Source organism: Polyodon spathula, chromosome 21, assembly GCF_017654505.1.
Source record: "Polyodon spathula isolate WHYD16114869_AA chromosome 21, ASM1765450v1, whole genome shotgun sequence".
NCBI lineage: Eukaryota > Metazoa > Chordata > Actinopteri > Acipenseriformes > Polyodontidae > Polyodon > Polyodon spathula.
In genome coordinates this window covers 24,599,700-24,617,215 of record NC_054554.1, presented here as the reverse complement: position 1 = coordinate 24,617,215, position 17,516 = coordinate 24,599,700, and the positions used below count along the sequence as shown (strand labels likewise).

Genomic DNA, 17,516 nt, shown 5'->3' with positions numbered 1-17,516 from the left:
TAGAATGACTTAAGCCATACCTGTATTGAACAAAGACATTTTATAGTGTTGGTCATGTATTACAAAATTAGCTGCGTTTTCGTATTGCAAAACATTTGAAATGAGCATAATAACAAAGTCAGAAGAGACCATCTATTATAATTGTTGGACATTTGCTTTGGTTGTCTCCAATTAAATTAAAAGGACCAAACGTTTTAAACTGCTGTTTTCTCCTTGGCACAAACCATGTTATCACTGCCTGTTTTGTTGAAGCTCGTTCGGTATACTTTTACTCTTCTGCATGCTGGCATTTCATTGTACATGTTATTATCAGTGCCACCAAACTAGGTTAACCGCAGCAGAATGAGAATGCAAAGCTTTTGCCCCAACAGAAAATGTGATTTGAATATTATAGCTGCAGTAAGCTTCCCGTGCACTATATGTGAGTCACATTACTTCTCTGAGGATGAGAGCCGCTGTTATGCCAGGAGACCTTTTATTCTCCACACCCAAGCGCTCTCCCCAGGCGATGTCAACGCATTATATCCCAGTAGCTATATTTCCTAATAAATTATGAATGCTACACAGCAAACCCCTTAGAAATAACAGCAGATTTCATAGTGGTATTTTAATGTAAATAGTCAGTTGTTGTTTCCCTAAATTTGGTCTCTTGTACAATTGTTAAATTGTCTAATGTTGTATTGTGTATATTATTTATGAAAACGTTAATAAAAATAAAGTGGAAGCACTTCCTCGTTCCTTTCCATTGATGCGAGCGAGCACTGCTAACGTTTAACGTCTTCTTGCGCGCCCCCGGGGCGTCTCAAGGCCGCGCAGCGCGCCCCTGCTCGTTCTCGCGGTCCCCTCCCCTTGCGCGGCAAGCAGGTCCCGGAAGCTTGTCTGGCGGGCGGCTCCACTCCTTGTTCGCCATTCCTGCGTAAGGGAGCGAGTTGGCGGTGTGGAGATTGAGATACTCTGAAAATACTTAACTAAAAGTGCTTTAAAAAGGTAAGGTCGGGGTACCTGGATCTTATTGTCAACAAGGGGGTTCCATTTGATGACGCTTTCGGGGCGAATACATCCCAAATATTTTATTTTGGCTACCGTACTTCTGAACATTTTTTTCTGTTACAAGTCCAGTTTGTTTTGTAAAATAAAATACTTGTTAATAGATTTTGTTATGGGGGGGGGAGCTTTTTTAATGTATATGATTTCAGTTTTTTTCTTTCTGTTTGACATAGTATTTGTACGTGGTAATTTGCAAAAGATCAATTTCCGGGCAACAGAACTAAACTAATTTATACTCTATATGCAATCTAATAATGTTGTGTTTACACACCAGTATCCTAGTACTGGATATACTTTTAAGTGAAATTGTACTTTTGAAGTAGATTGCGAAATTACATGAAAGTTGATCGTTGGTACATTCGCTGAAATTTACAGCATATATGTTAAGAAATGTAAATTTAAATGTATTTTTTTTTTTAATGTCGGTTATTGCAACCAGAATTCAATAATGTGAAGTTAAATGTTTTTTTTTATTTATTTATTTCGGTAGGTTTTAATCTGTAACTTGTGAAATGTGACTGCTTGTAGTTGGTGCATTTCCTGTTCTGTGGTAATCGAGATCTGTATAACTGAAAGTGCCCCTTGTCTTTAGGCGGTTATATTTTAAGGAAGTAATTTAAAACCAATTGCTTTAGGACTATGCTAGGTTTTAAGGAGTGTTTTTTTAACTGCGGTTATGATCGACTAAGCAAAGAAGAGCGTTTCGTTTTTTTTTTTAATACTACATGTTCTAATGAATGAATGTCTGGATTCTGTCACGCAGATATATCATTGTAAATCGAGCAGCTATGAAATCAATATAACAATCACAAATGCAGGTATGAATGTGGATAGCAAGATATCCTTTGTGAGCTTTGTTCTCTTCAGCAGCTAACAAGTGTGCTCTTGGTGGATGGGTGTCACCTGCTATTAAATATAATTAATAATAAAAAAGCACTGATTTGTTTCAGTACAGGGTATTTTTTTGTGTTTTGTAATGCATGGACAAACGTGTATTGTGAACGTATTATATGCCCTTTTAAAATGATTCAAATCTTATTCTGAAGGTGGCGTTAGATGATTTACCCGGCGTCTGCCTTGCTTTAGCGTTTACATTGAAGCTTCTCGTCCAGTCTACAGAATGTCGACCGGCGTTCTCGTTCATTCTCCACAGACCAGGGCGGTGTCGTGGGGGGGGAGGGGGGTGCTACGATGTTAGCCGTGAACTTAAGAAAGTAAATCGGCTTTGTTATGCATTTTTCAATAAAAAAAAATACAATGTTTTATATTCCAATTGCGAATAAACGCAGCCTCGTGATTTTGGTTATTGTGTCTGATTTGACACTTTGTGAAAGCCTGTTTCCTAACCCGCTGCCGCTCAACCATTATCACGAAATAGCGTTTCAGGCTACTGGGGTAGTGTTTGATCAGCGGAGTTAATAAGGACATGTCTGAGTTAGACGACACCACATTGAGTAAGAGCCACTGTGGGGATCTGTACCTGCTGAGCATTTCTTATTTGTCTGGTTTGTTTGTTTGAAAGTTAAGATATAACATTGGGAGTGTATATAATGAACTTTGCATTTAGCAGAGTAGGTTATTTTAAGAACGAGGGAGGGGGGAGTTTATGGACATGAGACCGGGATACATTGAATGTGAACTGTATGGATCATGCCATTAATGCAGCAAGGGTTCATGAAATGTAGATCGACTACCTGGACTGTTACCAAATAGATCACAAATATGAGTCCTGCAGCTGTTGTCTTGTAGTCCTGGCAAATAATTAAGTTAGCCCAGTTGAAGAATCTTGAATGTTTGTACTATATAAACGTTCCTTCTATTAAACGTTTATTCAGAATCATTACTGTGCCTTTCTCTTTTGGTTGAGTCCAGTAACTAGACAATAAAGGTTGATAAATAGACTAAAAAATATGCAACTACTGAGAAGACAAGTGTTTTTTATTTGCGTGTGTGTGTTCAGAACAGTATTATTGTATTGGCAATATTATACTGACGCATGCTTTACTAGCTTACTGATGGTGTCCTGGCCCTATCAATGAAAGAATCTTGGCTTTGTCTTCACTGACAGCGGTTTAGTCTGAAACAAAATCACTTCCTTGTTGGGAGACAAGCCATATCTGATCCAATCCCTGTATGCATAGAAGGTTTAGTATTTAATATACCAGGGGCTAGGTTGGGGTTGTACTGTATGTACATTATTTACTTTCTCTTGAAGTTACTGGCATAGTGTGACCTTGCACTTTGTTAATGAAGACTACAGAAATGTTTTCTGACACCTGATTACATGTTGGATTTTGATCATTTTACTGTATTTATGCTGTGGTGTTATTAGATGCAATTTTACATGTGCATTAATGTAGGTCATGGCGACCCACTTTTCAGGTTGCTGAATCCTATTATGTATTTCCTTGGCTGAGGATCTGTATGGTATTGACATGCCTTGTTTGTTCAGACTGTCTGAATAAAATTTTTTACAGTGTAGACATTTGCAGAACTGCTTAATCCATGCAAGATTTTGTAGTTTTTTTTTCTCCTCTGATTTGAGATTAAGCTGCTTCTGTCCTTTGCCTAGCAGCAGCAGCAATCGCTGTCTGCCTGGGCATGTTTGAGCAGACCTGTGTTTGTAAAAGGGAATAACTGTGGAACTTTGGCAGGCGATTTCTTAATCTTCAGGAGTCTGTTTATTGTTAAAGTCAGTGCAGCTTGGAGCAGTGTATTAGCACCCAGGCCAAAAGGGTGATTCACATCTCGGTTTTAATGAGAAACAGAAATTAAAGAGCTGAGTGAATACAATGCTGTAGTATTCCTCAAACTGTTTCTGTAAGAATCTTGTGTAAGATTCTGTACTTCCTTGTATACCATGATTCAGAGCAAATTCTACAGTGTACTAGTATTGAATTACTGTGGAATTAACAGGACAAACTGAAATGAAGTAACCAAAGTTGTTTTTTTTGGGGGGGGGGTGGTTTATTAGTCTATAAGACACTTTGCAATATGCAGAGTACTAAACTGAAAATCTGAGTGTCAATCCAGGCATTTCCTGTTATTAGCCATTGGTGTTGAGGAGCTGTAACATTTTGAAAAAGGCTTGATGGTGCTTGAGGTAAAGTAGATGGCCAGCTTCAACTAGATCATCGCGAATGAACTAAGCACTTCAAATTAACAGTGAGTGCCGATGGCATAATGTAACTATTTTAGTGATTCAGTTGTGCATAGTAGTATTGCTTATACATTAATTAAACATCACCTTTCCAAAAATAATGCTAACTATTTAAAGAGCTTGTCATGTTTTTCGAAGATGGATGAAGTTAATTAAGATAACCTCTTCCCATATCTAGTTCTTTCCAAAGCACGTAAGCTTTGAATATTATCCCCTGTCCAAGTAACATGTTGACAATGCTCCAGGATTTCCCTTTATTTACTTGTATTTGAGTGGAATCCAAAATAAAATAGGTCACATGTTTATATAATATTTGTTATAAAGTTGTAGCCATCTGCCATTTAAAAGTGAAAGCAAGTTCCTTGCCAAAAAAAAAAAAATCCTTTCTGGTGCTGTTCTTTTTAGATGCCCATATCCAAGAGAAATCAAGCCACCGTGACGTTGTCGCACCTGTTGCCCTGCCAAACCCATTAGATATGTCTTTCCAGTCCAGGAATCCGGTCCGACCTGCATCTGTGTTGTTTAATTGAACCCGTGTCTGAATGTGATTTTGACCCGGCAGATCCACAAGTTGGTACCACTGAAGATGGGTTTCTGTGCTTGGACTCCTCCATGATCCAGCACTTTCTTTTGATCTTGTTTCTACCTAGTTAGATCAAGGATCTTATCTTTTAAAGTATCAAAGTAGAGTGCTGGCATTTGATAAGATGTATTATTCTCTTGGGTGTAGTGTCCTGACTTTTTCACGATCTATAAACCTGAATTTACAGTAAACTTCCTTACAGTAACTGTTCACAGTTTGGGTGCATTCTTCAGGACTTATTTTTTTCATATCTACTCCTAAGGCTATACATCTGCAAGAAGGTCATGGTATGCTGTGATGACCTTTGGGAAAACAGCAGTTACCGCAGTGCTGCAGAATTCAGAAGGTTATGACAGAATGCTGGGAGACAAGGTTATTGAAGTTTGTAGGGGGGGTTGTATTCCAAAGAGCTTTTAATTCACAGAGATGGATGTGTTTACTTGTTTTTATTTCCAGTTCAGAGCTCAGTAATCATAGTTGGACAGTTGAATGTTCAGGGGTTAATCAGCCCTTGTGGTCAACCTAATTGAAATCAGCTGTTAAGAAGCCACCCCCCCCATGAACACATGTTGCTGAGCCACATTGCTTCATTGAGGTCCTCAGGAAAGTCTCTATACTCGAAGCTCAAGCTGGTTCTTTTAGCCTTCCTGGGAGCCAGGTGGCTGGAGTTGTGTCCATGGAAGATTCATCAGAGCAGCTGGTCTGCCGTTCAAGAGCGCTGAGCTGATGTGTTCTTGTGTGGATCAGTGCCAGGGGGACTCCAGACCTCAAGTACACAGAGTGGAGGAGGCCTACCATAGAGCAATTACTGTGACCATTTGAAATCTCAGACTTTGGGTGACGGCTAAGCAAGCAATGCAGATTGAAACTTAAAACAAAAAATTGAATTTCACATAACTAGTAGGAACTCGATTGCTTTTCCTTTGTGCCAGTTATTTTTTTTTTCATTCTACGATCTTGCTGGGGGACACCAATAAATGAGTTTGTGAAAACATTTGTCTCCTTAACTTGCTTCCAGAATGACCTAATTTAATGTTGATTTTTTTTTTTTTTTTTGCAGTGCAATTTCATGTCCAGCTTTTTACAGCTTTCTGTGCAGAGAACAATGAGTACAGTCAACCTGGCTTGGAAAAATATAGGGCTTAATATGTGGAGGCTTGGTTTGATTTTAGCCAACAACCAAGATATCCACAATCTCACAGTGCTGTAACCAAACGTCTGGCATGGAGGTCGTAACGAGAGAGTGGACCTGACCTGAAGGTCCATAATTATTGCTTAGTACTGAAGATTGTAGGTTTTTTGTCCATCCCCTGCATGTTTCTCACAATATGCTCTTTGTTACTGGGGAGGTTAGATATCCTGCAGAGAAGTCTAATGTGATGTCCGCTAATGTCACAAGCACTGTGGATATTTAATTGGCACGCAGTGTTTGTCTCCCTCCAGACTACCACTGTGTGGAATGGGCTACAGTGCTGTTATGATGGATGTCTCTGCCTGACTCCTGCGGCTCAATTGTCAAAGTCCCCTGCTATACGCGTTGACTGATTTTAATTAAGATTACAAGCCTGCCTTTCTTTCATTCCTTGCCCCTGAATCGGAGATTGCCTTCTCCCGCAATATGCACTTTCTACCCCCAGCTTTCATGTCAACCAAGTAATGGATTATCTACTGTAATGCTAGCAGTGCTTCTGGGATGGAGTAATGCAGATTGACCTTTTTTTTTTTTTTTTTTTTTCTTTGTAGGATTTCTCAAATAGCTGTTGCGTTAGGGTTTTCAAACGCAGACCATCTCCATTTTAAGACCAACTAATCAATTTGTTTTGGCAGCTTCATGTCTACTTGTGGGAACCGTGTTGATCTTAGGTAACGAAAGCTGAGCTTAAACAAAAGGACAAGGGTCCTCCTTACAGCAGAGGACTTCAAGCCATTGTAAGAGACAGGAAACTAGGCGTGTTTCATGCTGATAAAACCGAGCAAGTAACAATGTGGGCAGCCCTAGGAAGCGAAGGTGTGGGGTAGCCTAAATTGAAGTTCAGGGAGAAGCTCTGATAGTGCCTGTTTTTGTATGTTCAGTTCTCAGCTGTTCCGTTTTCACAAGTGCACTGAATGGACCATTTCATTTATTGTAGTACTATCCCTGGGGCTGCTTTGTCTAGTCTAGCGCCTATGAAAATTGGTGCTTTTGGGACCTGCTGTCCTGATATGTTCACTTAACTCTGACTGAAGTGTTTTGCATACAGTGTTTTAGCTTACACTGTTTTGATGTCAGTGTAGTAATGTGATTTTTTTGTTTGTAATTAATACAGTTAAGGCCCTTATTGGAGAACTAGAATGTCTTGAGTTAAGTGAGTGATTTGTCTGACGCATGTCTGCTTTTAATTTGAACTTTTGTGTTTATCACCGGACAGTCTGAATTTGTTTTCAGAGCTGTTTTGGAAACAGTTTAGTACTGTGGTAAAACCTGCAGAATGGTTGCATCATGCTTAGGGTCTGTCTTCTACAGCATTTACATATCCACAACATGGTTTTAAACTGAAAAGCATAGTAAAATTAAATTGAACCACAGTACTCCTTGGCCAAGTAAAATTGAAAAGAAGCCAAGCTGCAGCTTGGATATAGGATATACATAGTATTCTGCGTTTGAGGTTTATTACGAATTTTACCGAAAACTGACTGGACGTCGGTTTTTACTGATTTATACCCGATTTTTGTCTCTTCAATATTTTCTAAGAAATACACTGTTTTGAGAAAATGCTGTTTTATTTTGACTCTGACATTGTAATGAGCAACCCTACACTGTATCCTAGGATACAGCAGACATTTAAACGTCAGAGGATCAAATAATGTTCAAATGTAGTTCTCTGTCACTTCACAAATACGCTATCATCTGTTTGTTGGCCAATCAAAGTCTGATTATTGTGGCAATTGCTGGACATAGTAACTACTAGCTTGACCAAAAACTAAATTGAAAAACATATTTTTAGTGGATGGGGAATGGGAAGAAAACGTAAATCGGTTTATGAATATTCAAAAGAAAATGAATGTTTCGAAGTATGCAAAAAGCAAAAACATAGCGTTGCAAATACTGCTACATTGAGGTACATGTTCACGGTCACAAAAGAACATACTGAAAAATAAGCAACACATTAAACTAAAACAAAGAACAGAGACAAGCAATCCCTTTATGCGGCTTTTACAGAGAGCGCAGAATGACTGTGTTAATGAGTTTGTCAGAGCACTGTGCTTTGCTGGACAGCCACTGTTTATTTCAGAGAGGTATGTATTGGTGACTTTGTGTGACAGTACTGTCTGTCCATCAACTAAAACACTGCTTAACACAGTCATAAATATTTCACAGAAAATGGTGATGCTTTACTTGGTAAACTTATATGGAATGCATCGATGGAAATGTCCAGTGTGATTTGACATGTCTCCCTATGGCTTGCACCACCCAGTTCTGTAGATAACAACCGAAAATGCGGAACACTTGATATACAGTATGTAAACAGCTGTGACTAATTGGTGCTTTAGTTTTTATAACTATTTCCACCTGACTTAGGTACTGCATTTTGGTAAACTAATCATACAGTACCATAATGCTGAACATCTTTTTTTTTTTAATGGATGCATAGCAAAGTGTTTTGTCAAGGTCTCGAGTTGTCACCCATGATTTATAAGAAACTAATCAAGTAGACACATGTTTTGCTAATGCCATTCTCAGTGATGCAAGAAAATGATTAAGGCATTAGCCGAAATGTTTGTCGACAGTACTTGTTATAGTGCCAGTAAAACTACCTTTTAACAACAGCTGTACAAGTTAAGTCATACAGACACCTGTTTAGGTTAATGACCTCTTGTAATATGCCATCTAGTAGAAGCATAGGTGGGTGAAGGTGTTGCTTTAAACAGAGGTGTTTAATCTCTGACCTGTGCTTGACTGGGAATTCAAACTGTTTATTTGACTTTGAGCTCCTAGTGGGCTGTGTGGAGTCCAGGTCTAATGGAACTGCAGCAGACTTCATCCTTGTTCAGAGATTATCCAAAATGCGTAAGGGTCGACCAGCAGGTTGACATTTTGGTGTTTTAAAATAAATGTAATGTCTGATTCATTATTCTTGTATTTAACCACTGACCCCATTGGTTTAAGAAATAGGTACAGTTGACAAACAGCGATTTTCATTTTTTAGGAATAAAAAAGGAAAACTACTTCTCTCTTGCACATATTGTGAATTATGAATAGATGTGGGACCTAAAGTCCTCAAGTGCCTCATTTTAATTGGGACAGCTGTTTATTTTGACATCTTCTGAGGCGTCCCGATAAAGCAGCGCCAACTTTAATAGTAATGTGTGTAGCAATGTGTTACTTTGTGGTGTAATTGTAATTATAATTGCGATTTACAGCAGCATCATTGTAATTGATCAAAATATCAATTCAGCAAACATGTACTCTTGTTATAATTTACCTTGGTTCTGCTGCAAGGTGGTGGCAAGGAAGGGATTGGGTTTATTAGAAGCAGGCATCTATCCACAAGGCCCCTGCCACAACCAACCTGAAATATTGGTATCTCTTTAAATGCCAGAATTACGCAAACTTTGTCAAAATGAGTTGGAGTTTAAGCTCGTAACAAATAGTTGTACACCACCTGGTATGGAACTGCAGTGCAGTAATGTGTAACAGTGTGTATATAACTAAGCAACCGCTTCAGAATCTGGGGGTGACAGGGGTTGGGGGCGGGACATTGCTGTGGTTCATTTTCCATGTCGTTCTTATTCAATCCTTTCCTAACAGGAACCATATGCGAATGAAAACAAATGAAAAACAAAAAATTGGGCGACTGTCTCAATACCCCCCAAAAAAAATTCAAAGCTCTTGTCTTGCCAGACTGTAAAATGTCCTATTTTGTGGCAGTGCATATTTTTTTTTTTTTTTTTTTTTTTTTTAGAAAGAGCCATGTAGTGTAATGTTTGTACCTCCCTTTTTGGTGTCAGAGCTGGGAGATCAATGGTAAGTGGTTCCCAGCAATGCAATATGTCCCTGCTGGAGTGTGGGTCGACGGAAGCGTGTGCAGCTGACAACGGTAATTGAGTCTGTGCATTTTAAAGACCATAGGCCTTGCATGGATTTAACAAGAAAACCCAATAGCAGATTTGGTTCACTTTCAAATTCAAAACCAAAAGTAAAGAGCTGATCAACATTGTGCTGCAGTGCAGGAGTCTAATGCCTTTACTGATACCAGGGTAACGTTTAACCTCCCCACGCTGATTGCTGTTGATTTCCTGGCCTTCTTTCACTCCCAGTCATCTTTAACTGAGAGCTGGGTAATGCTTTAGGGACACAGTTACAATTTAATTAAAGAAGTTGCTGGTTACAGTAATTATTGAAGTGAATTTCTTGAGTTCATTATTTCATTGCTGCAGCAGCTTCCAGGCTTCTAAACCAAAGGTACTGAGGTTGGTGTAATTTATTTTTAGTTCTGTTGATCTTGCTGTTTTTCCCCATCAACCTCTCTGCTTGTGTGAATTGAGTGCCATTACCATGGATTGCAGATCATGTAATATGCTTTTATAGGGAAAGGTCTATATCTGTTTGAACAGTTGGTAAAGGAGTGTGCTAGATGAACACTGTGTGCTCTTTCTGGAACAAACCATCTACAACGAAATATTTCACAAACTATTTGTTGATCACTGAAACCTACTCCAGTTCCTTGCTCAATAAGATTTCGAGTGGTGTAATAAATAACCTCCAATAGATTTAATGTGACGTGTAATAATTTGTTCCACTGATGTTATGATAGTTATTAACTAACATCTGCCTAGTGTAATTTTCCACTACAGGATTTTTCAGCCAGACAGGCTGCCCGGCAAACTGGATATCGCAGCCCAGCTGAAAAAACCTGATCCGCCAGTCTTGCACATGCTACTGTGTCTTTAACAATGTGGATTGATTGCGCTTCTAGCAGACTAGATCAGTTGCACGTTGCGGAGTGAAAAAAAAAACTTGGAACCACGTGACAGCTCTGAGACGTCTTTCACACAAAATGTAACCAATCGGAGAGTTAAAGGGGGCAAATTTTCTGTGTTAAGCACTTCGAGAGGCTAAAACGTTAAATGACTGCTAAAAAAAAAAAATATATATATATTTGTAAAGCAAAAATAGTGACAATGAATGCCGGGGGTAAAAAAAAAAAAAAAAAAAAAAAAAGAAACTGCGATCGGCGCGATCCACTGCCTAATACAATATTTGCGCCGGCTACTGTATTATAAAAATAAGATTATTTTCGGATATTATCATTCAGTCCATTTTTTGTTGTATTATTCTGTAAGGTGATATGTAGTACATAATAGCTGTACATATGCACCAAAAAAGCAGCGTATTCCTCCTTTTGTGATATTGTAACAGTGTGTACCAGGGTGCTTGTGAGAGATGTTGGGGGCTCATATTGAGGCTGCACGCCTTTAGGAAGAAAGGCGTGATGGGATATCAGCTGACATACAAATACTTAAGTGCAGAGATGCTTTATTATTACAGTCCTGTTTCATGCAACAATTATAATGCTGACCAAACGTGTGCGAGTACCGTTGTGTAACTCCAATAACCCTTCGTTCTCTTTCCCCTGCCAAACTGTAGAGTGCCTAAATAAGCACAGTAATGTACAATAAAAACATTACTTAAAAAAAAAAATATAACATGAAAAAGCAACCAGATATAGTCAATGAAAGAGAACATATTACAGACGATCCTCGATTTGCGACGCTTCTACTTACAACGCACGGCACATACGACTCTTGAATTATTACACTGCTTCGACTTTACAACATCTATACAGCATTTGCGACACGGCGAGACCTGAGCCATGCGTTGTGCGTACATGCAGTGGTCACCCCGACTTAAGCCTCTAGTCTACTGTATTTTTGTATGCATGTAACGGTTTTTGTTTTTTTATTTAAATAATTTATTTGCCCATAACAATGACTGATAAGAGCAATGGACTCGAAACGAAACCAAAGCTGTGAACTCTGTCACATGATGAAGGGCTTAACTTCAGGCGATCGTAGTTTCTGTTAGGAGTACGCATACACACACTAAATACGTCATTGGAAAGCCCCAAGTCTGTACGTTTTAAACAAGCCAGTATGTGTCCGAGTAATATGCACGTAACCACCAGGCTGAGTGTAAAGAATTAAATAAATATTTGCATGAATACAATATAACGGGTCATTTTTGTAAAACTATATTAACTGGCTGAAGAGTCAGGAACGTAACCCCAATTTATAACATTGTTCCTATGTTGGAAAATGTGCTTCGATTTACGACGCTTCGACTTGCAACGCGACTTTCAGGAACCAGTTGTGTCGTAAGTGCTAGGACTGCCTGTATTTAAATTCTTTGTCGTGTTTTATATTTAAAGTAAGGCACGTTTATTTTTCCATGAAGTGCTTCCGGCTATAATGTTCTGCCGCCCGGCTGTACAGAATTCCTGGCGAGAACCCTGCACTAGGTAAAGTTATTCTACTCTGCAGTTTTTTTCTTTCTGTTTTTATAAATTGTCAGCTCCTCATTTGACAAAACTTGCTTTTTGAAAAAGTTTCAGAGAGTAGCTGTTGAATCTAGAAATGTCAAAAGCATTTTCACTAAAGCAGAGATGAATATAAATCCCACGAGGCAAAACCTACTTCTAGGATCCTAAATTAAGTACTGACCTCAAACATGTACCCTTGTTAGCCATCATCTTGACAGCCCAGTGTGTGATTCTGGTGCTTGTGTTGAGAGCACAGATTGGGATAAAATAATCCAGTTGCTAGTAGAGTGCCTTCAGCCGCATTGTGGTGCAAGAAACACCACGGTGTAGACAGCAAGACCAGAGAGTGTACAGAACCCCCAAACTCACTGAAAAGTGAACCGAAATGACAGTGCTGTCCTTTCAAACATGGCAAAGCCAGGCTTTTTAACAAATTCCGGTTCTACCAGTAAACTGTACTGGAAGAATAACAATCTGCTTTTTTCATGTTGCAGCACTTTTTAATATCAACTACCACAAGATTAGTAAATCTTGGTATTGGGGGAGAAATGCTTTTAAGGATTTTTGTTAGTTGCATAGCACTGGTAAAAATGCTACACAAATCCCCAACAAAATGACTTGCTGCTTCACGGTAATTTGGTTGTTCATTTTTGTGTTGGTCTTCAATGTAAGTAACCTTGTCCAGTTGTACCCAATTAGAATTACTTCCCTTCTCGTTTCTGCGTATTGTACTGTAGTATTTATCTTGAAAAAAGATTGCCTTCCTCTTACTTCTCTTGGACAAATCCAGGTGAACACACCGTGCCTTGCACCTTGTTATTGGAACTAAACAGAAGTCAAGTAAACTTTACAAATAAATTGGGGAGTTGTGAATTCATCAGCTAGGACATTTGGAAGTAGTGCCCTGCAACAGTTGACTGGATTGAACTGCTGTTGACTTGATGTGAACAAATATTACTCGGCTCGGTATCTCAGATAACACCAGTCTCCTTCAGTTTAAGTGGGAGTCCTGTATAGCTTAGCTCCATCTATATTTGTATCTGTGGCGGCTACACACTTAGTATATCACATTAAAGCCTGTTTAATATATCAGTATCTGATGTGGCTAGATTGGAGACCACCCAAGTACAATGACAAAAAAAATAAAATAATTGAAGTGTTTGGAAATGCCAGCTAGGGAAGAGATTGAACTTTCCGTTTCTCAAAGCCTATAGGCCTTGGCAGACGAAACATAAATCACAGCGGCAAATGGACAAAGTATGCGGATGACGATATGCTTGTTAAAGTAGAAGAGTAACTACCACTTTCAACTGTAGTTCACCTTCCACTTTTGTACCCTGATCCCATGCTTTGGGAGAATGCCCAGCTTTATGTGGACCACTAGAAAACTGAACCATCCTGACATAGCATTGCAGAAAGTGATTGTTTAGTATTCACAGGTGCAGCTTGGTTTTAAAATGCTGTTTGGGGCTGGCAGCTTATGTTTTGTTATTTTATTGAGGGGGTAGTAGCCAAACAGTAGTAGTAGAAGTCTTCTCTGTGCCTTATCAAAGCTAGCCAAACTCGTAACTGCGGGAATGTGTTATTCGCTTGATATTAATTTCTTCTGTTTTTTCAAAGACAGCCTTTTTTAATTCTATCCTAGTTCCTCCTCCAAAAAACATTTTTCAACTTCAACATGCAGCAGGTGTGGGATAAATCAATGCAGACCAAACGCAAGACAGTCACTATCAGATGAGAATGGTAATTTAAATCTCCAGGAGATTGTAATCTGGTTATGATATCAAAAACTAAACATAGACTGTATAAGCTCAAATGAACTCCATTCCTAAACACTGATGCAATCAAGGAAAAGGGACAAAGTGACTGAAGCAGTAAGTAATGAAAATATTTGGTTGTCGATTCAACACACGATCAGTTTGGTGTTTCTATGTACAGTATCCAGTACAGAGCGTCACTTATGATACCATTGTTTTATTTAGGCCGAACGCATTGTCAGTTTATATTTGTCACTTTTGTATTCTTTTTAAGCAACTTTTAAAGTTTCTGTTTAAACCACTGTTTTGTAACCAGTGACTCAGACTCTTCAAAGATATGTTCTGGTGTAGAGGGAAATTGCAGTTACTGAACACTTGTCTCTGCCTGCCAATTAAGACAAGCAGCTGGTAATCTGGAACTCCCAGCTGCTGCGAATTCTTGCTTCACCAAGGCCTGCTGCTGTTGAAACAAGCTGTTTTGCCATCTGTATTTGCATAAACAGCAAGCAAATTTGTGGCATGCCGGGAGACAAAAACGAAATTTACTACATGATGAAACTGTTTCAGGTGCTTGTTTAGTCAGTGAAGTTTAGCCTGAGGGACAATGGGACGTTTTTAAATGCTGACAGTGCACCTGTTTGGGGAGCCATGCTGAAGACTGCAGTACCTTTTATGAGCTTACAAGTTACTTATCAGTTTGAAAGGCTCTTGGTTTATTGCTTGCGATATCTTGGCTGTTGCTGTAGCTACCAACCATGTGTCTTTTTCTACACCTTTTAACAATTTCTCTCTCCGTCATCCCAAATATATTGCTGCAGTCTGAAAGTCATTTTCTGAAGGTAATTCGGTTCGAGGCACAGGCAGCTTGCTTCTTTGTCTCGGCTTTCTTTCTGAACGCTTTAGGGAGGGCTGAATCAGAGAGGTTTCATCTTTTTGAAGTCACAGCTGTTTTGAGCTGGATTAAATAAGAGTGGAAGATTATAGCTGTCAGTTTTGTATTTATAGGATTCATTCTGAAAGTTGACAAAAGAGGACATGGCACCCAAATAACATGTTCTGCAATTTGAAATGACATAACTGGCACACTAATTTGTATTTTCTAAATCAAGACAACCTTCCAATACACACATTTGTATTTGGTGCTCGGTGAGCAGGTACAGTACATATAATGTAAAAGTATTTCTGCTTAATCTGTAGATCTTTGTATTAATAAACTGCATAGCAAGTCCTTGTGATCTGAACTAGTGTGTACAATGGATGCAGTCAATGCAGCTAAATGACCAGCTGCCGGAATCGATGGGCAGTATGGGTTCTTTTGGCAGCCGATTTAGCAGGAGCTAATTGGTTCATTTCCTCCGTGTAATTGTTCAGCAGGTCAGAGGCGGAGTTGGAACGTCACACTGGGGCTTTCTGCAGTTCATCTTCATACAACGTTTACACATCCCTATTGGCATTATACTTGGCGTGTGGTATATATGGATATAGTCAATTAGTTTCTGAATTTGGTTGCCTGGGTTACTTGATTCATTATTTTAGAAAGCCTAACCAATCCTGTGTTGCTTTACTTTAATACACAGATGCTGTATTGCTTTAGATTTCAAACACATTGATTTATTGAAATGTTTACATGTATGTTCAGTAATGCACCATTGAGCTAGTCAAACCATCTCCTGCACTAAAACCTATTTCGACTTGGTTATAGAGTCACCCCCAAAAGCTTGTGAGATGAGTTTTCTTTTTCCTATCTTGCATTGTAGGAATAAGTCATACCCTGGATTTAAACTGTGCAGCTGTGGCTGAATCCCTTATTGTTAGGATGGCAGGATGCTTCATGTTTGTGTGGCGGCAGTGCTTCCAGCCTTCAGTTCAATTCTGGATCCTGCAGTGAACATGTGGGAGGATGGCTCACATCTGGGCTTCTCTGTCAGCGAGTGATTTATCATGTGAAAGCATTGTAAAAGTTGTGAACGTATTGAAACGTATTGGTTTTGGAGGTAGCAAAAGGGGAAGGTACTTTTCAGAGAATTTCCGTTTTTAGGATCCAGCTTGTGAGATGAAATGTATTGTACATGTTTTGCATGTTACATGAACACTCTTGATTTGTGAACTAGAACAAGCAGACTGTTAGATCCGTATTTGTCAAAGGAGTTACAGTACACAGTAGCTGCCCTTTTAAAGAATTATTTGATGCTAGTCTACCCTTCATCTCCAGGATAAAACTGCATGTATTCCACATAAAATTTAACACAAAACAATCTGGTCCTGTTTGTATTTAGGTACTCTTCTATATGCATTTGGTAAACAACTGTTCTGTACCATTTGAAAACATGATTAAAACTGTAGAATTGACCAATCGTTTTCCCATAATTTCAAAATAAGGTACTTCTAGAACTGGTTATGAGTTTTTAAACCACAGTCAGGCTTAACAGGTCTGTTTTTCTTTTTCCAGGTTTTTAGCGGACGATGGCAGAGCAGGATCCCACCCCCGAGCAGCTGGCGGCGATCGCGGCAGAGAACCGGGAAGTAGAGACCTCGGTGAACTACAAGCCGCCAGCACAGAAAACCCTGCAGGAGATCCAGCAGCTGGACCAGGACGACGAGAGCCTGCGCAAGTACAAGGAGGCTCTGCTGGGAAACGTCAGCATCGCAGTGGGTGAGTGAGTCCCATATCTACTGTGGCATGGAGTCTCCAAAACAGGCTGTGTGCAGTGGAAACCATGCTCGATCAATTCTGTCCAGTCCCAGTGATCTGTGTCCCCATCCCTTTGCAGTGGGTGTGGGATCCTGTTTTAATCTTCTTGCTGAAACAGAAGAAATTAAGCATGGTTAAACTAGAACATATTTGTAACCATTACAAATAAAATACCTGAACACTGTTAAAAAAAAAAAAAATGGATTACTGTAGCATTGATCAGAGTGAATTATTGAGGCATATAAAAGCTGCCTAGCACTGTACACACCTAACTTGGGTATAAACGCTTAAGGCTTTTATTAGCCGTGCATGACATTGGTCATTTAGGTTTTTGAACACTGCGTTCTCGGCTCTCGCTGTGGTCCGCTTACAACATTCCTGTTTTACCCTGACCCTGTTGGCTGTGTTTCACACATTAGCTGCAGTTTTAATTTCAATTACTGAGCATCCCGCTGCTGCTGACAGATTCTTGCACATGGGTGCAAGGAACTGAAAATCAGTTTGCCGCCTCCAACATAGTGTGCCATTAGAGACCAGAGAAGCTGATTAGTTTCCGCATTCCAGCATTCCCTCAGCTACAGATCTACTGTACCTTCATTGCATCTGAGAGGTATTCATGTGATAATCAAAATAACGCAAAGCTTTTCTGTCCTGTGTGTCTGCAGATACCTTCTTTTATGCCAGGATTACTGACTTCCCTGCAGGACAGGCTGGAAATAAGGTTGGGAGTGGTGGAGATGAATTGCTTCAAAAAGTG

General features: G+C 39.4%; 1 protein-coding gene across 1 annotated transcript in view; it reads left to right on the top strand.

Annotated features, from left to right (window-relative positions):
* The first annotated feature begins 868 nt into the window (after positions 1–868).
* The window catches only part of LOC121296739 (rho GDP-dissociation inhibitor 1-like), a 31,729-nt gene continuing 15,081 nt past the window's right edge, over positions 869–17,516 (top strand). Inside the window, exons 1-2 of the mRNA XM_041222532.1 lie at positions 869–987; positions 16,517–16,720. Coding sequence (XP_041078466.1) covers positions 16,531–16,720 — 190 coding nt within the window. The 5' untranslated portion in view covers positions 869–987; positions 16,517–16,530. The remainder of the gene's footprint in view (positions 988–16,516; positions 16,721–17,516) is intronic.